The sequence below is a fragment of the Muscardinus avellanarius genome, assembly GCF_963383645.1.
Source record: "Muscardinus avellanarius genome assembly, chromosome: 18".
Classification (NCBI taxonomy): Eukaryota; Metazoa; Chordata; class Mammalia; order Rodentia; family Gliridae; genus Muscardinus; species Muscardinus avellanarius.
The window spans coordinates 18,865,697-18,889,886 of record NC_137804.1 but is presented as its reverse complement, the minus strand read 5'-3'; the positions used below and the strand labels follow the sequence as shown (position 1 = coordinate 18,889,886).

The window sequence follows — 24,190 nt, the reverse complement described above, 5'->3', positions numbered from 1 at the left end:
ACCAGGTTCCCTAGGTCAGGACGCTAAAGAGCTTTGAGAAAAGACACTGATTCCCTGGTCATCTCTGTATCTTCCAAACATTTCCAGTGCAAAGTGAATGAGCGTTTATTAAAATAATGAATGAATATAAGGTTACTGGGAGTCACCGTGCTTCTGAAGGGTACTATGAAATTTGTTCATTCCAACAATACATTTTGAAGGTAAACAATGCATTTCACATTTTGAAATATAAATCCACCAACTTTAAGTTTAAATTTGTTTCCCAGTAGTCAGTCCAAAGGTCATTATTTGCTAGCAAATAAGCTGATACACACATATATTTATGAATGGTCCTTTTTTTCCCCAAAGTTAATTTCCATTTATCAAGAGCCACTATACATATACAAATAAATATATACAAATATATATACATATAAACATATATATATATATACATATATATATATATGTGCAATTTTATGATAGTTAGATCTCACATTTTCTTTATCCAATCATCTTTTGTGTGTGTGTGTGTGGGTCTAGGGATGGAACCCGGGGGCATTCAACCTCTGAGCTACAGCCCCTGCCCTATTTTTTATTCTTTATTTTGAAACTGGGTCTCACTGAGCTGCAGAGGACCTCATTAAGTAGCTGAGGCTATCCACAAACCGCGATTCTCCGGTCTCAGCCTCCCTAATGCTGGGATTACAAGCATGCGCCAACATGCCTGGCTTCCAATCATCTTTTGACATACATCTAGGCTGATTTCCTAACTTGTTTGTTGTGAATTGTTCTGTGATAAACATGAGTATGCATGTATTTGTAAAGTATGGTGAGTTTATTTTTTGATAGATACTGAAGCGTAGTATAGATTGATCATATAGTAGTTCAATTTCTAGTTGTTGGAGAAATCTCAATATTGATTTTCACAGTGGTGGTACTGAATCACATTCCTACCAATAATGAATAAGAGTCCCTTTCCCTTCAGCATCCTCATCAGTACTGTTTATATTCTTGTCTTTCTGGATGGAGTGAGTTAGAATCTCATTGCTGTTTAGATTTGCATTTCCTTGATGGCTAAGGATACTGAACATGTTTTCACAGAATTGTCGGCCATTTTTATTACTTATCTTGAGAAGTGTTTCTTCAGTTCATTCATCCATTCACTGAATGGGTTATTTGTTTTTTAAATGTTTAGTCTTTTGAGTACTTTATATATTCTGGATTTTTTTTTTTTTTTTTTTTTTAACAATTTTTTTTATTGAACATAAATAGTATACATTTACACTATATTTGGTGCCCTCTCCCCCCGCCCCCGTTTTCTCCCCCCCCCACCAATGGTTGGCCAGGTTAACCATGTCTTATTCATAATTTTACACATGTTCAGGTGAAGATACTTTCAGGGGTCATTTCTATATATTCTGGATTTAATCCTGTTGGAAGAGTAGTTGGCAAAGATTTTTTCCCATTCTGTAGGCTTCATGCTGTTAATTGTTTCCTTTGCTGAGCAGAAGGTTTTTAATGTGATGCCATCCTGTTTATTGATTCTTGCTTCTATTTCCTGAGCTATAGGAGTCTTATTCAGGAAGCCACTGCCTGAACCTATATGTTGAAGTGTTTCCCCTCTGTTTTCTTCTAGAAGTTGTAAAATTTCAAGTCTTACACCTAAATCTTTGACCCACTTTGATTTGACCTTTGTGCAAGGTGAGAGATAGGGACCTAGTTTCATTCTGTGTGTGTGTGTGTGTGTGTGTGTGTGTGTGTGTGTGTGTGTGTTACTGGGGATTGAACCCAGGGACATTCTACTTCCAACTTACAAACTCAGCCCCAGACCCCATCATTCTTAAAAAAAAAAAAAACAAAAAAAAACAGGGTTTCATAAGTTGCTGAAATTTCACTACATTGCTGAGACTGTCCTTAAATGTAGTATAATCCTCCTGTCTCAGCCTCCCAAGTATTAAGCCTACAAACATTCTAGTTTATTCTTCCAAATATGAATATCCAGTCTTCCCAGCACCACTTGTTAAAAAGTCAGGTTTATTTTCTCCAAGATATGTTTGTGGCACAGGGATCAGATGACTGTCTCTGTGTATTCTATTACATTCCACCATTCTGTGTATTTTTTGTTATACCACACTATCATTTTAAGTATGGCTTTGTATTATAATTTGAAATTGGATATTAGATAGGTACCATGCAATAATAGTAGATGGCTCCATATACTTCTCCCACCAGTAGGTCATCCAGACATAAAATCAACCAAGATTCTATACAGAGTGAAATATACTATTGACCAAATGGATGTAACAGATACCTACAGAATACTTCATCCAATAACAGCTGAATATACTTTGTATTCAGCTGCTTATGGAACTTTATCCAAGACAGACCTTATGTTAGGCCATACACATCTTGGCAAATACAAAAAGAAATGTTGAATTCCTTCATTGGATCAGAATGGAGCAAAATTAGAAATCAATAGTAATTAGACGTATATAAATTATACAAATATGTAGACATTGAACAATATACTTCAAAAAGATAAGTGGGGTCATTAAAGGAAAAAGTCAATATTTAAAAATTCTTAGAATAAACTGGACACAGTGGTACACACATGTAATCTCAGTAGTTTGGAGGCTGAGAAAGCATCACAGGTGTGAGGTCAACCTCAGCAAACTAGAGACCCTTTTCATAACAAAAAATAAAAAGGGCTGAAATGTGAGTTGGAGACAGAATACCCCTGACTTCAATCCCTAGTACATTTTTTTTTCCTTAGAATAAAATGAGACTACAACATGCCAAAATCTCTGGGACATAAAAAAGGCAGCTCTAACAGAAAAGTTTATAGCAATAAGTGCCTACAAAAATATAATGAATAAAATCAGTTCAATCAGTTCCCAAATAAATAACCCAACAATGTGTCTTTTGGTCCTAGAAAAAAACAAGAACAAACTCTTCCCCAAACCAGTAGAACTAAAGAAATACTAAAGATAAAAGCTAAAATTAATGGAATAGAGAGTTAAAAACTACAGAGAATCCATAAAAACAAAAATGGTTCTTTGAAAAAATAAGCAAGGTTGATAAACCTTAGCAAATTAGAAGACCCAATTTAATAAATTTATAAATGAAAAGGGAGATATTGTAGAAAATACCATTGAAATTCAGGCCACTAGCAATTGTTTTGAAAACTCATATTCCAATAAATTGGAAAATCTAGAATAAACTGACAAATTTTTAGACAAGTATGACCTACCTAATTTGAACCGAGAGGATACAGAAAACTTAAACTGGCCAATATCAAGCAAAGAGATTGAAAGAGTAATAAAAAAAAAAGACCTTCCAACAAAGAAGAGCACAGGACAAGATGTATTCACAGCTAAATTCTACTACCTGTGTAAAGAAGAACTTATGCCAATGCTCCTCCAATTACTTCATACAATAGGAAGGGAAAGATTCCAAACTGATTCTAGGAAGCCAATATCAGTGTGTTAACAAAACCAGATCAGCACACTTTAAGAAAATTATAGATCAATATCCTTGATAGCATAAATGTAAATCCCCTCAATAAGATATTAGCAAATTGAATTCAATAACACATTTAAGCAATTATACACTATGATCAATTTGGTTTCATTCCAGGATACAAAGATGGTTCAACACTGCAAATCAATAACCACAAAGATGAATCCAAGAGAAAAAGTCACATTATCACCTCAATAGATGCAGAAAAACCTCCAACAAAATCCAACACCACTACATGATAAAAAACAAACCTAAAAAAAACTAGGGGCAGAAGAATTTATCTCAATGTCATAAAGGCTATATGTGAAAAAAAAGAGAAGAGAATAATATAGAGATGACTCGGGAATCAAAGAATTCTAGAGCTTTTTTCTTACTTTTTCTATTTAAAAATAGATACTGCTAATATCAGTTCAACATATTAGCTACAAATCATACATGGATATAAAGAAAAAGAGATTCTATTAAAAGACTAGTAAACTGAATATTGAATCAAATACTGATCATGAAACCATCATATATGCAGTCAAAGATTAAAGTTATCAAGAGGATTGAAAGATGTGATAAGAAAGGAGGTTATCCAGGAATCCTGGTATTTCAAAAACTCAAGATATGGGAACATGACAAAAAATAAAAGAAAAATATGAGGACCTGCACACGTAATCAGCATTTTTAGAAATTTATAGAGATGCATATTAAATACAAACAAAATTCACATATATCAATTCTAAATTCCTACAATGATTTCAGGTTCCAAAACCTAATTTGAAATAAGTCCTTTGCTCCTTTTGTATTTCTATTCAGGTTGTCCTTTTAGGCTTATTTTAATCTATAAAGAGTAAGATTAATAATCCCTTTTCCTGAAAACTACTATAAAGGACTTTCTGACTCAATTTAATAAAGGCACCATGATAAACAGTTGAGAAATATATATATATATACACACACACATATATATTTAATTTTCTTCATTAGGCAAAAAATATCTTACAACACAAAGTTCTACTGGAAAGCCCTCTAATAATGGTGTATTGGTTGACTAAACTCTGTACAATGGATATATGCTTATATTTACTATTGTGATTGAAACACTGTAGGAAGACAGAAACACCATAATATGTGAACATAAATGCTAGAAATATTGTTTAGTATTATTACAATTATGATCACTATTATAAATAATCACAAATAATTATATCTTCATCAGATGAAAACAAAGTTCTCCAAATAGTTCAGAGGCATCAGCAAAGGATATGCAAATTACGATGATCTATATAATTGTCACAAACTTTCAAAGTAATTCTGTACTTAGGCATGATGGTGCATGCCAGTAATACCAGTACTTGGGGGGATGAGATAGGAATATTGCAGATTCAAAGAAGTCTCATTCATTTGGAGAGACCTTCATCATCACAGCAAGACCCTGTTTCAAAATAGAAAGATAGCTGGGCATGGTGGTGCTCACCTGTAATCCCAGTACTTGGGAGGCTGAGACAGGAGGATCATGCAGGTTCAAATTAATGAGGCTCTCAGGAACTTAATGAGACCCTGTTTCCACATATAAAATAGGTCTGGGATTGTAATCTGGAGGTAAAAAGTCCCTGGGTTCCATCCCCAGTACCACACACACAAAAAAAAAAGAAAGATAATATAGGGCTGGAATCTGGATCAGAGAGTTTATGGATTAAATCCCTAGATGAAGAGAAAGGAATGGAAAAGGAAAAAAGGAAAGGAAAAGAGAGAGAAAGAGAAAGAGAGAGAGAGGGAGGGAAGGAGGGAGGGAAGGAGGGAGGGAGGGAGGGAGGGAGGGAGGGAGAGAGAGAGAGAGAGAGAGAGAGAGAGGAGAAAAAAGATAGTTCTGAGAATTCCAGGAGTAACATTGACTCTTCAATTCTACATTCTCATCTCTCATAAATTCCCAACACACTTCAGTGAAGTTAGAAATCATTCTCCTTTTGGATATATTAATGGTTTTTTAGTGTGTTTGGCTCTGAATACAGTTAATGTCATTATGTAAAAACCCAATGGAGTTAATTGACTCGAAATTCCTTGCAGATAGTGATTTGAGTTGTTTTCTTTTAACATCTTTATTTTTGTCAGAAATATGTTTCCTGGCTCTTATTTCTATCTTAACGATCTTAAATCTTTTCTAAAAAGCAAAGAAAATCTCTGGGGATATAAAGTATATAATTTATGTTCTGACACAGATATTTTCACTCAACTAAAAGTGAATATATTCATTAGATGTGCTGCATAGTAATCTGTGATCACTGAATGCTATTGTGTGAGAAAAACAGTTTTGTTTTTGCCAGCAGGCATGTAGTCAAGAAAGAGAGAGAGAGAGAGAGAGAGAGAGAGAGAGAGAGAGAGAGAGAGAGAGAGAGAGAGACAGAGACAGACTGTGTGTGTGTGTGTGTGTGTGTGTGTGTGTGTGTGTGTGCACGAGCACGCGTGTGTTTATCTTGGGTGGAGTTGGAGGAATTTTTCTCCTAAGTCATTTCTAAAACTATTTGGAATAATATCATTTATATACCAAACTGAATATATGGACAAGCCCATTCAAACAGCTTTAAATTTAAATTGGACTTTTAAACCTCATTTAGGAGTTCTATAATCAATATATTATGGTGGGCTCAATGACCCTTGCTTCTAAAATTTAATTTTTTATAAGAGCCCCACTGCTTATCTAAAAATATCAGCAATTCCTTAAAAAAAATACAGACCTTTCAGTAGAAAATTAAGTATCAACTTGACATTTTAAATTTGCTAGCTGGATCAATTTATTTTAAGAAAGTGTAAATAAAGTTGATCATTTCTGAGAAGTAATCAAAGAGTAGAGCTTGAATAGTGAGATTAATTTTTCCCAGACTCTGTAATAATACCATCCTTACTATCCTATGAAACTGGATGTAAGCTAGAAAGCCATCTCAATCAGGTTCCATTATGATTGATATCAACATAACAAGGAATAAAACCCAAATATTGTACTAATCTCTTTTACCACCAATGAATATGTCAGCAGTCAAATGATAAGGTCATTCATAAGTAAGTGTGAATTTGATTTAGGGAGAGGTGTTTTCATCAGCTTTTCTATTGCTGTGACCAAAAATACCTGACAAGCACAACTTAGAGAAGAAAAGGTCTATTTGGCTCACAGTTTCAGAGGTTCAGTCTATGGTCAGCGGGCTCCAAGGTAGAAATAGAGAGAGCAGGGCATATGGTGGAGAAGAGCGGCAATCAGTCATGGTGGCTGGAAGCAGAGAGGGAAAGAGAAAGGGCCCAGCGACACATACAGTCCCCAAGGCCATGTCCCCAGGGTTGCCACTCTTCAACCATGACCCACCTCTGAACCTTGCTGCACCAGGGACCCTTTTTTCAACATATGAGCCTTTCATTAAACATTCAAGACACAAAACCATAACAAGTGTGGAGCCACGCCTAGTCAACACATCTTCCAGCTGACTTTGTGATTACTTCTAAATGACAGAAGGTTACAAGTGTCAATGCATTAACCTTTCTGCTGGATATTAATCTATACAGCTCTACTACGAAGCCTTTGGGAGAGCCAAGAAATAACTGTGACAAAGAGATCTCATCATTGTGGCTCATGGATCAGAAAATGCAAACTAGGGCCTGATGCTGTCACATCTAAATGTTCAGACCGGTTTTTGTTAATCTCTAATGATTATTTGTGGCACATGCTACAATTATATATTTTACTGAGGACATCTCCAAGTCGAAAAATTTCTCAAATTTTATAATGTAAAATTATATATTATAGAATACTAAATCATCAGGTACTGATCATCTATGTATCAATGGCTCTTCATGCTTGTTTCAGATATTTTTTTCCTTAAAACATCACAATTTAAATATTATAGAATGTTGATTAATTTATTTCCTTCCCTAAATCCTACTGTTGCTTACTCATCAAACTATCCGCAAACATGAAATTGAGGTGTGATTTTCCAGTTCATGTTGCTACACACTGCAAATCAATTTTGATCTCTCTCTTCCTGCCTCATTGCCATGTGAATTAAAAATACAAACACGGGCACAGATACACTATGCTTTTGTACACGTTTTGTAATTTCTGCTTCCTCCTACATCCAACACTGTGCTTAAAATGATTCTTTCATAAGTCTCTTAAAGTACATTTTATAATTTTATGAACACGTACATTGGTAGTTATACTGTTTACAATTTTGCTAATAAAAATAAAATGAACATTTTTAAGGTGCTGGGAATAGAACCCAGAGCCTTATGGATGCTAGGCAAGCACTCTCACCTCTGACATAGCCCTAAAATTAACATTTTAAGTAAAACGTTAGAATTTAATAAAATTTTATTTTTAGAATTTAATAAAATTCTTTAGCCCTAAAATTAACATTTTAATAAAGTCTCTTATATGCATGCATGTGCAAGAGTGTTTCTATGTTTGTTTGGTATTTTAAGGCCTGAATGATTCACATAGAGAAAATCCATACATAACATATATCTACATACATGTATGCAGACACCCACATTTCGCCTAATCAAAATAATATTTTATCATTATTTTAGGTAAATAGAATTAAAATAAATTCTTAGATAAAATAATTATTTCTCTGCCTCATTCCAAAGAAGGATTTTAAAGTTGGAGTGGTCAATAAAATCTTACAGAGAATGTAATAAGAAATTAAGTTGATTCTAAAAGTCCAAAGTCCAATGAGTATATATATATATATATATATATATATATATATATATATATATTTTTTTTTTTTTTTTTTTACTTAAGAAGACAGGAAGAATTACCCAGCAAAGAGGACAATTTTTACCATTTTCTTCATAGAGCCCATCAAATACAAGCACCCTCTGAGTATATTAATTTCATTTATGTAGAAAGAGCCAGAAATTTCTGAGTGTCTCTTTTGCCAATCCTTCCTATTGCAGGGTTCTAGGAAATCCAGGACCATTGCTTTGAAGAGCAGTCAGTGGGAAAGGCAACGTCCCAGGAGCACGAACACAGTAGGTACACAGAGTAGGTGTGCTTCTATTTCTGTATACTGTCCTTGAAGAAATTGCTTCCAATCTATTGTACAACTGAACTATAATTTCTTATTTAAAAAATAACCTATATATAGAAATCAACGGATCAGAGTTTCTTTCTTTTCTTTTTTCTTTTTTTTTTTTTTTTTTGGTCGTGAGTGTTGAACCCAGGGACATTCTATGGCTGAGCTCCATCCCCAGTCCTATCTTATTTTTTATTTGGATACAGAGTCTCACCAGGTTGCTAAAGGTCTTACTAAGTTGCTGATACTTGGTTACTTGCTGTGAACCTGCAATCCTCCTATCTGAGGATCTCCTACTGAGATTACAGACATGTGCCACCCACTTGACTCAAATCAGAGTTTCTTAGCCCTGTACTTTATAAACACTTAAAATATATGCTTTCATTTCAATTCCTTAAAAAAATCATTTGATAAGGTTCATTAAAATAAATTCCATTTTAGCATGTTCCAGAAAGGAAACTGTAAGATTAACTACTAGTTTACTAGTTTACTAGTTTACTATTTGCCCACACTCAAGGTACAATGTGGGGTTCAGGGACTATGCTTCAGAGCAAGGCAAAATGCAAATCATCTTCCTTTTGACTCTACTGCTGTCTTGCTTTACTGAAAATAGCTACAGAGAGATTTATTTGCCATGGCCACAGATCTCCAGGATAAAGGAAACTGGGTAGAGATAAAGACATTTGTGTAAAAAATGCATTGGTAACTCTCAACAAGAGCTTCAGTGTCACTTTGCTTTCTACAGAGTCCTGGAGTCTTTATCATCTAACAGATCACTGATTTCTGACTCTGTTTGCTGAAGACACATCATTGTCCCCCATCAGTCAGAGACCATTACTTTTACAAAATGCAATGAAAATTTATTATAAGAAAAAATGAAGACATGCAACATGCAACCACAATATTTTCCTGGTTTCCACAGGTATAGAATTACTCTCATAAGTTGCTGTAAAGTCTTCTAAATGTTCTCATTTTCTGCACTTAACCTCATCACCAACCAACATTCTTGAACCAATAGAGGTCGGTGAACCACGCTTGGAGAAGCACTGAGTCATGAAGCAAATATACTCTCTGGCAAACCTCTGTATTCCTTTGCTTAAGGGTAATGAGAATAGCACGGGCGCTGCCTTTGACGTTTGGGGTAGAGGGAGGGAAGTGTGGAAGGAACATCATTCCTCAAATAAGGGTCTGCACAGGTCAGCCTTTCATCCACCATGGAAATTTAGCCATGAAAATTAATTTTCTCATCAAATTTGGCCAAACGGTGACTCAACATTTAAAAGGCAAACACAGATCAACTGGGGGAAATTAAAACAGATGATCATGAGGCTCTCAAAGCAGGAACTGGGACTCTGTAATCTTCCCTGATGCCTACTATTTTTGGTAGCACTTTTAACATTTAAGACTTTCAGACATTTGTCTAAGGTCAGTATTCTAGTTTCACAGATGAGGAGATACAGAGTCAGGAATTTCTCTGAGGCAGTGGATCCAGTATTAAACACAGAAGTCAAATCTTTTAAATTTTAACTTTAGTGGGTTTTTTTTGTATGTTTTTGTTTTGTTTTCTCATCCTCTAGTGCAGATATGTCTTGGATCTTAAGAAGCTTATGTCAGGCACGGTGGCTCATATCTATAATCCTAGTACTTTAGGAGGCTGAATCAGAAGAATCACAGTACTTGGCTAGCTTCAGTAACTTAGCAAGGCCCTTCGCAATTTAGTGAGATTCTCAAAGTAAAAATGAAATAAAATAAAATAAGCATGAGAGTGTAGCCAGAGGCAAAAATGCCCCTAGATTCAGGTACCACACACCAAAAAAAAAAATAAATAAATAAATTATCACTGGAATAGGAATGTATTTTTCTTTTCTTATTACCACTTAACGGTATTTATTCCCCTGAAAACAAAGCCCATATATGACATAAATGCTTACATAGATGGTATCACCTACACCCACTAGTACCCTGTGATGGGATGCCTTATAATCATCTAATTACAGCTGGAATCTTGTTTAGGAAATATCTCACTTTCTTAGAGTTAAATTTCTGAGGGAATACCGATTATTTGGTCAATTGGCTCTTAGAGTGCATCAAGTTCTGACAGCTGATTAAAGAATCTAGCGCCATTTACTGACAAGAGACCATCTAGCTATGGTTATATCTTGGACAAACCTGCATGGACTTGGATAGATGGATCTGAAACCCTGAAGAATTCAATTATTTGTTACCTGTGTTATTTATGGCATATCTCTTCATTTCTCAGAGTTCAGCTTCGTTACCTAGATCAATCAGAAGACACTCAGAACGTGGTAGGCTCTTACAAAAGTAGATTCAAACAGAATGAGGATGAAAAAGTGCTTTCTTTATAGCCCTTGTCTTTTCTAATCAACCAATATTTTTAATAAAAAGGCACTATGTTGTGTATTAGTGTCTTCCTCACTTGCTAGCCATAAAACTGGAAATCACTCAATCCTTCTCAATAAATGACTTGGAGTAGAACTCCCGAGAACTTCCTTACTGTGCAGATGACCATGAGGCAGAGGTGAATCTCACACTGAAGTTATTCACTGAAAAGCAGGGTTGTTAGTTGTCAGATACATTGGAGAGGAGATTCCAGCAAATCTGGCTAGGCAGATCAGATGATGCTAAAAATACTTCTCTTGCTACTACTGCCATAACAGTACTACAAAGTGGATAGATGACACAAGAAAAAAATCATCATTTCTCAAATCTGGGGCAAGGAGTCCAAACTCAAGGCATGGGAAGAATTGGTTTCCCCCCCCTTTTTTTTGGTAATGGCACTTGGGATTGAACCCAAGGACATTCTTCCTCCAAGCTACACCCCAGCCCCTTTTTATTTTTATTTTGGAGCTGACTCTCAAATTTCTGAGGCTACCATCAAGTTGCTAAGTCTCTCCTCGAACCTGTGTTCCTTCTGTCTTGGCCTTCCAAGTACTGGGATTCCAGGCATGCACCACTAAAATAAGCTGTGGTTGGCTCCTTCTGAGAGCTGGAAGAGAGGGACCTGCCCTAGGCCTCTCTCTGTGGCTGGTAGGTGACATTCTCCCTGGGTCTCTTCATATCATCTTTCTTCTGTGTATGTCTCTGTCCCAAATTTTCCTTTAATAAGCATCCAGTCATAATGGATTAGGGCCCACTGTAATGACCTCATCTTAACTAATTACATTTTCAATGACCCTATTTCTAAATCAGGTCACACTCCAATTCCCTGAGAGTTAGGACTTCCGCATATGAATTTTTGAAGGGCACAATTCAACTACTAACACAATGATTCAATGATTGGCACTCTCAGGAGAAATTGAAATCAGGAGTCTGTTTTCTTTTAGGTTTGCTGCTTGCTAGCCATAAAACTGGAAATCACTCAATCCTTCTCAATAAATGACTTGGAGTAGAAATAATTGATACCCAAGTGTAGGCTTGAGGGTCTCCAAGAAAGTTGCTGAATCACAAAATGAGTATAGGCACACACATTTACTCCTTCGAGTCTCTTTATTTGCCCAGAATCATTATTACTATGAAAGCATAAGAAATAGTTCAATAAATTCTTTGAAAATAGTTCAATAAATTTTTTTGTGTATTATACCTCTACTTTTTCCTCCTGAAGGACAGATATAAAATTACCAAATGAATCATCTGCACATGGTGGCACACACCTGTAACCACAGTACTTGGAAGGCTGAGACAGGAAGTCTGCAGCATTGGCAAACTAGTGAGACACTTGTTTTAAAACAAAACAATAAAGCAGGCTCGGGTGGAATAGCTTGGAGGTAGGATGCCTGTGGGTTCGATCTTCAGTAACACACACACACACACACACACACACACACACACACACACACACACACGCAATCACTGATCACCACTTTTGAGAAGAACTAAAAGGCTAGGGAAAACTAGTAAGGAAGTACTTTGTGTTCTCTAAATATTGAACCATAATAAAATGTGCTCGCTATACAAGAATACAAATGCTAATAAAAATGGAAAACACCCATGTATTGTGCATATCTTTAGGCTTTTATTTCCAAGTCAAGCCATTCCACACTTAAGCCACTTTGTGTGTTGAGGGTCATCATAAGTTGGCTTGACTTTCACAGATGTGTGTGTTCACAGGAAGCTGCAGGGCTCAGCAAACAGGCTCAGGGATTTGTTTCAGTGCACAGCATATAATGAAAGAAAACTCCATGAGCAGATGTTTCTGAAGAGGCTTCTGCTATACGAAAGTGATGTGGTTAATGCACAGAACCAAGCTGCCATTTGCTGCATTTGTCTTTAAAGGACAAGGAACTTAGCGATCAATACCATGTTTACTATGGTATCTTTTCACCTGCAAAGCTTCCACCACCCGCTCTGAGCTGTGACTAAGGAGGAAGACAAGCTTGTTTTTATAGCCATAATCTTACCCTTGCTGCCTGCCTATTTTTTGAGACATTGACACAGAAACTTGGTAAGACCAGGTATTAGTGTATAAGCTGAATTTAATTAATATTTCTTTGAAACAAAAATGTAGAAGTGTACTTAAGCACTATTTCTGTAACTTTGGTCCCTGGTTAAGAAATAGGAGGCATCTCCATTTCTAGAGCTAATGACAAAATAGAGAGTCATAAAAAAAGAGCTGCATTTTCAAGAGTGGTTTTCTTAAAAGGAGAGAGACAACGTACATGTTGGGCATGGTGGCGCATGCTTATAAGCCCAGCATTTGGGAGGCTGAGACAGGAGGATTGTGGTTCGAGGACAGCCTCAGATACTTAGGGAGGCCCTTGGCAACCCAGTGAGACTCTGTTTCAAAATAAAGAATAAAAAATAAGACTGAAGGTTTAGCTCAGAGGTAGACTGACCCTGGGTTCCATCCCCAGTATCACAAAAAGAAAGAAAGAAAGAAAGAAAGAAAGAAAGAAAGAAAGAAAGAAAGAAAGAAAGAAAGAAGAGACAAAGTACATAGATAAATATGGTGATACAGGTAGAATATCCTCTGCCTGAAATGTCTAGAACCAGGAATGTTTCAGATTTGGGATGTTTTCAAGCTTTGGAATATTTGCAGATGCATAATAAGAGATCTTGGGGATGGAGCAAAAAATAAATAAAAAATTCATTTTTGTTTCATATACTCCTATACACATAGTCTGAATGTAACTGTAACTAGTATCTCTCCTGCATTTTGACTGTGATTTGTCACATGAGTTCATGTGGAACTTTCCACGTGGGATGTCATCCCAGAGCTCAAAAACTCTCAGAACTTGGAGCGTTTGGCATTTGAGGTTTTTAGGTTAGGGGGTGCTCGAAAAGAGAGAGGGGAGGGAATAGGGTGGGAAATGGGTAAGGGCTGATTGTGTGATGTGTGCATATATGTCTCTACCATCTTGTACTGCATTAAGATGTATGACTACAATGCAACAATAAAAACTTTTAAAAATAAAAAAAAATTTCAAAGTGCATTTCCATTTGTAAAGTAAAGGATATGAAGATCCTAAAAGGGCATATATCTGAGGATAACAAAAAGATGAATTTGAAATGGATTCAAAAGTCCTTCATTTTTCATCTATACTACTAAAATGCATATTTAGCTGGGTGTGGTGGCACACACTTGTAATCCCCGCACTTGGGAGGCGGAGACAGGAGGGTCGCACAGGTTCGAAGCCAGCCGCTCTAGTTTAAGAGACCCTGTTTCCAAATTTTAAAAAGTATAAAAATAGGTCCAGGAGTGTAGCCTGGAGGTAGAAGGGTTTCCAGGAACCCCAGTACCATCAAAAATAAATAAATAAATAAATAAAGCATGTTTAAGCTTCAGTTCTAAAACAAATCTCCCTATATGGAGTTCATTTAATCTTTCCTTTTAGAGTTCTAAACTACTGTACCAATATTTTATTAGTATGCAGTTGTTCTGGGCTTATGAGAAATCATTGATGAATACTATAAAAGACTGATTTTTAGAATGCATTCTATAGTTCACCAATGGGGTTCTAACATCACTTTCCTTTTACATAATCAAAGTAAGTAAACAGAGGGGCCAACATAAAATCCTGAATGTGAATCAAGAGGAGGGCTTAATGCTCTATGCTTGCTTGTTTTGCCTAATAATTACTTAAATTAATAATTTTGATTAGATGGAAATAATCTAAAGTATGAAAGTGTGTGCTCAGAATTTCTTATTAAGAAGCTTCTACCAATTATGTTTCAAATGGTACATGAGTATGACTATTTCTCTCCTATTATTTGTCATGTGTTTTTAACCCCTCTGGTATTCAGATTTATCTAGCTGTCTATCCATATTTATTCTCTACCCTTTCATTCAACAAATATGTGTTGAGTCTCTGCAATGTCCAAGGTCCTACATTATGGTTATCTTAAAAACAAAATAAATATGGAACTGATTTCAGATCCTAGACAAACCCTTTCTTAACCTTTACCATATGGTGTTCTTTGGCACTCCAAGACACCTCCCCTTCTCTTGAACTTGAATAGGATTAACTTTCAAAGAACTCTGAGCATTTAGTATAGCTCTGCACCAAAGGATCTGACTACCCCATTTGTTGTAAAGAATTGAAACAAACTGTAAAACCAGGGCTTCTACTTGCATAGAGCTTGCTGTCTAGTGTCTGAACATCCAGATGTTTTTTTTTCCAGTTCTTTAGAGCAGAGTGCTTCAAGCAGTGACTAGCCAACAGCATCAGCTCCATAGATACAGACAACCTTCCTTCTCCTCCTCCTCCTTCTTCTCCTTCTCCTCTTCTTCCTCCTCCTTCTCCTATCATTCTTATTTCTCCCTCCCTCTCTTGCTTCCTCTATTATTGTTGTTATAATTCTAGTATCTACTATAGTCAAGCTTAAAGCTAGAGCTTAATAAATGCCCAATATAAATAAATGCCAATTAGTATAAGATTAATTGCCTTTTTTTTACCTCAAACTCTACCTTAGAGTCACTATGCCATGCTTATAATAGATGCTCTTGGATGGAATGATTTTCTGCAACATAGTTTTTTACTCTTGAAAATTATTCCGTAGAACTTGAAAGTTTGGAGAACAAAGAAATCACTGAATAAATAAATGAGTGAAAAACACATTCATGTATTATTTATCAGCAACATTTTAAAGATTTTATCACACACACATATAAAATTTAAAAGACTTCATAGAAGAATCGGCCCTTAACCATTTGAAATGCAAGTCACAGCTGGGCATGGTAGTACATTCTTTTAATCCGAGGATTTGGGGGGCTGAGCTAGGAGGATCACAGGTTCAAGGTTAGTCTCAGCAACTTAGCAAGAGCCTTAGCAACTTATGAGATTCTGTTTCAAAAGAAAAACTTTTAAAAAAGAGCTAGGCGTGTTGCTCTGAGTTAAAATGCACCTGGGTTCAATCCCCAATACAAAACAAACAAAAAATACACAAAAAGTAAATCATAAGGCCTGATACCTGGTACATGGTAAGTATTCAATACATGCCATCTGTAACCAAAGCCTTGAATAACATCACCCTAAAAGGAAGGTTCACAGTACTTCAAGAAACTAAAGTACAGCTACAGAAAGCTCACAAGGGAAGTACAGCTGCAACTACAAATAATTTAAATTCCCCCCTTTATGGTCTCCCAAACTCCCACCGCACAAATGCCAGAAAGTAAGTTCTAGCTTTATAGACAATCGGTGTGTCCGTTGTACAACTGAATCATCAGAGCCCGGCACACAGTAGGTCCTCAATGAATATTTGTCGAATGAATAAAGAAACATACTCCAGCAGTGTGAGAACTGTTCGATGAATTTCATCTTTCTCTTGGCCCTCCCTCCCTCCTCCTACATATGTGCAAAATCTACTGGCTCAGAATCTGCATTTTTAACGTGATTTCCCCGAGTCATATGAGAAGCACGGCTATAAATAACATAAGCTCTCCTACCTGCTCTTCAACTGATCAAACTTATAAAATTTCTGAGCGGAATCCAAGCTAACACTACATTCAGGCTTCCAGCAGTTGGTGTTTTTGAGAAATAGGAAGATAGAATTAGAATAAGGATTTGATCTCTTTCTTTTCCTCTCCTCATCCCTTCTCTGTCTCCTCACTCCTCTTACCACTTTGCTCTTTCCCCCTTTCCACAATAAAATCATAGCATACAGAGGAATGGCCTAGAGTCCAGAGTCAACTTTTCTATGCTAATTAACTTTTATCGTAGTAGTGGTACTTGGGTTTGAACCTAGGGGCATTCTACCCACAAGCTACACTCCTAGCCCTATTTTTATGTTTGAAACAGGTTCTTGCTAGATTGATGAGTCTCACTACTTGGTGAGGCTCTCCTTGAACCAGCGATCCTCCTATCTCAGCCTCCCAAGTACTTAGATTATAGATGTGTGTTATCATGCTGGCCTTATTAATTAGCTTCTTAACATTAGAGAACAATTAGCCAGAGCTAAATAAAATAAAATCCATGCTCCTTTATTTACCCTCTCTCCTTGCCTTTTGCCCCCTGAGTGAGCTTATGGCTCTTCATTCTCCATCACCAGAGGGAGAGAGTATTTACTGGGTAACTAAGCATATGCGGACACATTTGGCCAATTCTCTTTTTATTCTTCATACCAACAAGAAATTCAGCTTCAACTTCAGAGGGAGTGAAGTGTGAGTTCAGGTTCAATCAGTCTCCACAAACATATTTTCCAAAAGTGGCACCTGATCAACATTTTCAAGGTTCATTATTAGCCTGGTTCCCTGGCCGGTACCTGGGAGGCCAGCCTAGCGATGTAGCAAGACCTTCAGTTACCTAGGAAGACCCTGTTTATAAACAATATCCCTCAGTCTTGTTTAAGCTCATTCTCAGCTTCCGTCTCCAGCTGAGCCTCCATTGCACCTTTGGTAATAGACCTAAGAGATGCTTAGTTATTCTATTATAGCACAGAACCCCGAGCCTCCAATAGATTTAGGCTTCCTCCCATGAATATGAGCATGTTCAGGCTTCTCTGGTTCCATATAGCTCCTTGCAAGCTGTGGCTGAGTGAGGTCTGTAGGCATCTGGGCACCATGCCCCACATCAGAGAAATGGAACACCCCACATCACAGAAAAGGTGCACGTACCACAGCTCCCCGATGGCATGCATGCAAGCATATTTGATTCCACCTAAGAGGCATTTCATGGGATTTGGGTAAAAGACACTGGACTTACTGGGTGTTGTGTTTCTGCCACTTTCTGACTCTATAAAAGCAGTGAAGTCAGAGACAGCAACAACCTTTTCTGACCATTATTGTCCAACATCTCCCAAGATTTTCCAGCACCTACATCTTCACATTAAATCCTTTCCTTTTTAAATTCATAAATGGTTTCTACTTTTCTCATGAACCTTCAGTAAGACAACCACAGGGTCATACATATGCTCCAATCCCCAAGCTGATATTTTGTACTGTCTTTATTAAAGAACTGGTATTTATGAACATCTCCTTATTTGTCAGCTTCCCTTTTAAACAGTGAATTGTTTCCTTGGCAATGGTTGTAACATAAACTTTATTAGCACAATTCCAGGTACATAGTAGATGCCTAATAATTAAAGCAGTTGGATGAATGGACTGAGCGTATTTTATTTCCTAACACATCTTTCCTAAAAGTTGTCTTTCTACTTCCAGTACTGGCTCTAGACTTCAGACTCAATATGGGGTTGCTGGAATCAGAATCTTTTGAAGAGTTGAATCCCTAATGTCATGAGATATTTAAGGGCACAATGTGGAATACACGAGTAATTCAAGAAAATCTTCCTTCTGTGTGAAATCTCCCAGAAGATTTACAAAGAGAACATTTGCTGGTCCAGGGAACAGCTTCAGTTGTATCTCCCTAAAAGTCGGCTTTCAGAAGATGAGGGGATCCTGATAGTTTTGTTGAATATATATCCATGCCACAGCTCAAATTCCACATCGGTTCCATTTCCCTCCAGCCTGTGCTTATTTTCACAGATCTTTCATTATTCTTCCTGCCCTGCTCACTCCCAGACTAATGGCTTATGTACTTGTGAAAAATCCAATCTACTTATAATTTTGTATACCTGATCTTGAAAGAATATGTTTAACAATTTTCTTTTTCTGTCTGCCATACCACACACACACACACACACACACACACACCCCACCTATATTCTATCAGGAAGAAAGGTAACAGGTGGATACTACTCTGATCTGCATGGGCTTTATATTATAAATGACAGAGGGTCTGGGTCAAAATCATTTCTGAAATCCAAAAAAGCCTGACCACACAACTTAGAGGACAGAAGATCTATTGGCTCACAGTTTTCAGAGATGCAGGACTCAGTCCATGTAAGGCCAGGTCTGCAGAGCTCAAGACGAGGCAATGAGAAGTGGAGAGGGGGAGAGCGTAAGGGCTCTGCTCCTCACAGCACAGAATCCAGAAGCTGAGAGAGAAAGAGCAGAGGCAGGAGGAGCCATATAACCCCAGGGTCACACCCCCACAACTACCCCCTTAGCAACTAAGCCCAGCTTCTGACATTGCTCTCTTATTTTCTTGAGAGCTGGCAAGCAGAGGGCATTCTAAACCGAAAACTTTACAGTGACAGTTGTTGGGTAGCACAGTTCTTCATCACTGTTTTTTTCTAGGCAGTAACAGCTATGTGGGGGAATCTATGTGGGAGGGACTCCTGACAGCCTTGCAAACTTTGTTGAGTCTTAGGCAAGATGTTGAAAAACTCTGAATGCCTAAAGGGTGGTATTAGCCAGGTGCTGCCCATCTCATGAGCGTCTCTGTGGAAAAATAGCCAAACAAGAGAACGCTTCCACTAAAAGCTGGATAGTTGACCTGTTAGAATCCAGGGCCCCCACATGCGTTGACATAAACTTAGATCAGATTTATCTCCGACCTGAGGGAATGAACTCTCTTGAACCAAAAACTAATTTATAGCAGTTGAACATTACATTTCACATACCTTGAATTTCTGGGTTCAGACTCACAACTGGTATAAAGAACATCAAGAACGCAGGTTGTTACATTATTCAGAAAGGTGCTCTATGCCCTAATTCTGAGCCCAGAGCCATGTGATTATAAACTCTCCGATGATTCCTGTCAGCAGGAAGCAAGGAGTAGCAGAATACTCAGCCTGTTGTGGGTAGAAATGCTGGACGGCAGAGCTGGGGAATGCACAAGGCATCGCTACAGAGGGCCTGCTGGCTTAAGTGGCACCAATATCAACCCAAGTCAAAATGCAGGAGAGATGAGAATCAGTCAAAATTTTTGTAAACAGTTTACCAACAAACTGCCATATTCTAGCTCCAAAGGGTTAACACAAGATGTATGAACATAGTACCTATCGCTCAAAAGCACTTGTTTTATGCCAAGCCTCGTTTGAAATGATTCAACCTACATTATCCCATGCCTGCCAAGTGTGGATTATCATTAGCCCCATTTCATGGATGAAGATATTAAAGGTCTAAGGGGAATATGCAACCCACTCAAAGTCATTTTGGTGATAAGACTTAAACTTAGTTCAGCTAGAATTCAGCTTGACCACCCCACAAAATTGTCTTTGCTCACAAAGATGTAAATGTCCAAATCTTTGAGCAGTGTAACCCCAAAAGGAAGAGATCTTCAGGTCTAGCCCTTCTGTTTATCAGGGCAGGAAACAGCAGCAAAGAAGGTAAAGACATTGGCTCCATGTCAAATAGCTCAGCATATCACTCATCTTCGTTTCATTCCAAACAGCACTCACTGTCAATCAGATTAATCACTTTGCTTTTAATGTTTCCCGAAGGCCAAATCAAATGTTTTTAACTGGATGTTTTATAACCTTCCAGGATTTCTACCTTAAGGGCTCTTAAGCTGACACGGGACCTGCATGACAGGATTCCAAGTGGTGGCCAAAGCCAGGTAGTGCACCTGAAGGAGTCGTCTTGCAGGGGACTGGGAGCACAGCTATGCCTGGAAGCCTCCTAATGCAAGCAGAACAGGAATGAGCTTGGGAAAGGGAGGCCAGGGGCCTTCAGTACAATATTTTTAAAAAGTAAACTGATGCCGAGCAGTTTTTTCTCTCCTCCTATTGAAAACCCTACTAATAGAAACCTGTATTTTGTGAATGCCACTCTATTCTTCCCTATTGGTTTCAAACATGTTTCCTATGAAAAATACCCTACACACACACACACACACACACACACACACACACACACACACACACAGCAAAGTGATCATTTTATCTCCTTTACCTTTCAGCAATGACCAGCACATGACTGTACTATCTCCCTGACATGGGCAGAGTCCCTGGGACAAAGCACTACTAAGGAAAATAAGACTTGCTTCTAGTTCCCAAAGAGAATTATTTAATTGTGGGCAGAATTAAAAAACAAAGCCACTGTGGGGACAAGATGTTGCATCAGGAAAGCAGTTTTATTGAGATCACTGGACATTCAGTAGCCGCTCACCCTAATCCTGTTTGCTTCAGAGGTATTGACATATCCTGTCATTGATAAGCTCAGTCCTGCATTATAAAAACTGTTGAAAGCTAAATCAGATGGTATTTGAGGAAAAAATAAAGTCGCTTACTTGTTTCTAACCTTTTCAACCCTGACTTCAATTTCCATCATAAGAATTCTCACAACTTGCACACACACACACACACACACACACACACACACACAAAGAATTATGATGAATCTACCAACATATAACCCCTCAAAGTGAAAATAGAGGCAATTAATAACTGAACCTGCGCTAAGATGGCTGTTAGCAGAACCCAAAGAAACAAAGTAATGCAAGAAATACTTAACTGTGGCTGGGCAGGAAAAAAATATTAAAACTCTTGCTAACAAAGTTCTGAGTTAAAGAGGACAAAAAAGGTACTGTATACATGAAATCTATCACTACTGCCATTATCAAGGTCCTCTTTGTTAAAAATAGAAAAGAAGAACCAGGTGCGGTGGCGCATGTTTAGAATCCTTGTACTTAGGAGGCCAAGACAGGAGAATCACAGGTTTGAGGCCAGCCTCAATAATTTAGCAAGACTCTCAGCAACCTAGTGAAACCCTGTTTCAAAACCAATAATATAAAAGGGCTGGGGAGACAGCTCAGAGGTAGAATTTCTCTGGGTTCAATCTCCTTTACCACAAAAAAAAAAATTGAAATTTAAAGTAGAAGACCAGGATACAAGGAAAAATCATTGTTTACCTACTTGAATTTTAATTTTCTAATAATATGCTACATTTTAATCTGGGATAGTCTAACAAAACAGTGGATTCATCAGTACAACACAGAAGACATTTAAAGGGTGACATAACTCAGAATCAATCCAACCAGATCAAATTTCTTTTCATTTTCCCTTGAAGGACACTGGCACTGGGGACTTGACATTACCAGGCAGACAACTAGCTTCACCACTGCTTGTTGAACAAGCCATGGAATAAACAACAGAGCCAAAGAGAGGCAGTGACCAAAATCACGTCAAGATTTGGCCTTCAAGATTTTCCAGAACCTTCACTACAGGAGATGCAAATTTGGCTTGATACTCACCGCATTAAAATTGGGGAAGAGGTTGACTGCAGCTGCAGTGTCCAGAGGAAAAGGAAGAAATGGTTTAATATCCAGCGATGGTTGCAAAGGAGGGGCTGGTGGACGGACCAGGGCTGGGAGAGCAGGACTCTGGCATGTGCCACCTGTGGAGAGATGAGGGGGGGAAAAATGATCAGGGACTCAGGGACAATAGGTTTGGGGAAAAATAAAAAAATAAAAAAAATCTCTTCTGAGACATCTCTTCAAAAGATGAGCTTTGCGGGTCACTGGAAAATACAAGGCATGGAGTTTACTGGTCTGAACTGGGAACCGGCCAAGGGTAAGATTTGCCATCAGGCAGCTACTGGATCTGCTCTTTTCCCTCAGATTATACCTATTCCATTGTGTAAGTCTCCACCAATATTTCAGATTCTCCACCCTGTTTTTCTTTTCCTGCCTAGAGCTCTGGATTGGGTCAACAGCAAATCCAGAACCAAGAGCACTGGATTCAGAAGGAAACACCCTCTCCCTTACTCATCCATCCCTCTTTGGAAACCAACCTGCTCAGAATAGTTTTCAAATACGTGTGGCTATTTGAAAAACTGTTCCCTTCCACCAATCTCAAACTCTGGCACAAAGATGACATGAGTCTGGCGCGGAAAAGAAACTTAGCCACAATGCAGTCAGCCCCACCTTACGGGTCTGGCAACTGCAGAATTAAAAATTAGCAAACCTGGCACAGAAGCAGAGCAATCCTGAGCCGTTCAGTACCTTCATAGCTTTGAGTATTCAACAACTGCTTCCCTCCCCAGGCACGAGTAGGTGGAATTCAGATGGGCGCCAGTGAGCAAGCAGTGGGGATATTATACCAACGAGACGTCCCCTCTGCATACCCGTGGGCAGCCAGCTGTTGACAGGGAAGCACATACCTTTGCCCTGATTTAGGACTTCACTGCACTAAGAAGCTACGGGCCTAGAAGCTCAGCCTCAGTGTTCAGTCTCCCACATTTTGATAACACTCCAGAACATCAATTTGCTGTTAATTAAAGACTGTTTGAATCCTAGGAAACTGTTAAAATATGCCAGAATTCTTCTAATCTGAGAGGCAAGCAACAGACTGTATAAAAAGCTGCTGGTGAGAATCCAAGAAGCATTAGGGGAAAAAAAAAATGCAGTGAGATTTTTTTTTTTCTCCTTTCTCGCAGAAAAGAATTCTAGGAGACTAGAGGGAAAAGACAATTCACATCTGTACCACCTAGGGCCGCCCATCTTGTTTTTAAAACAAAGTAAAACAAGGCCTTATACAGATGACCTTTACAAATTGCACCTCCAACTCGCAACAGGCACAGGGACCATCCCTTCCTCGGTCAGTTACGTGAACACAAAGTTAATGTCTTGAAATGATTCCCTGGTGGTAAATCTAACCCTAGGGGCAGAGGACCTGCTAACAGGGTGAGTGACTTAATATCTATAACAAAAGCCATCAGCACCGGGATTAATTAACCAGACACAGAACCATCAACTTCCCTGCTTCCAGGTATAAAATCAGCTGGAGCCAAATTAACCAAAAGAGTAACTTTCTCACTGTTTTTTTCTTCTTGAAGTACTCCTCTAAAAGACTTGGGCCATCAACTGAAGCACAGACCAGGAAAACAATTAAAAAATAGCACAGGGCAGGAAATAGGGGACACATATTAAAACAAACAGACATAAAGGCAAAATATAGCAAGTCCATGTTCACCGGACTGCACCATAAACTTACTAAACTGTCTACCTGGTAGTGTGCTGAGTGTGGACGTATAACCTTGCCTAGAGAGGATACCCATAAAACTTTAGTGAGAGACCTAGAATTGAGCTTGGTATTGCTAAAAGTTTCTCTTTCATAAAAAGTTAAAGGATCTCAATAAAATTTTGGTTGGTACTCCTTTGGAAAACAGTGATGTAAACTAAGTTTTTTTTTTTATATCAATGGTGTGATTTAACATGGCAGCAAATAACAGTGAGAATCAGTGAGTGAGTTTAAATTATTTTCATTTATGTCTCACATTAAAGCATTTTTTTTTATGCTTCTACTAGTACACTGGTTATCCATCATGGTGATGTACTATAAACATACATACACATTCCTTGGGGTCCTGCCGTCTAGATCCTTGCCTTCTATTCCTCCCT

At 37.9% G+C, this 24,190-nt stretch overlaps 1 protein-coding gene across 2 annotated transcripts in view; it reads right to left on the bottom strand.

The window, feature by feature from the left end:
* The window catches only part of ZNF385D (zinc finger protein 385D), a gene marked incomplete at both ends in the record, with an annotated part of 986,415 nt that overhangs the window by 245,353 nt on the left and 716,872 nt on the right, over positions 1–24,190 (bottom strand). For both annotated transcript variants that reach the window (XM_080715614.1, XM_080715615.1), the window contains one exon: positions 22,043–22,185. In XM_080715614.1, coding sequence (XP_080571740.1) covers positions 22,043–22,185 — 143 coding nt within the window. The remainder of the gene's footprint in view (positions 1–22,042; positions 22,186–24,190) is intronic.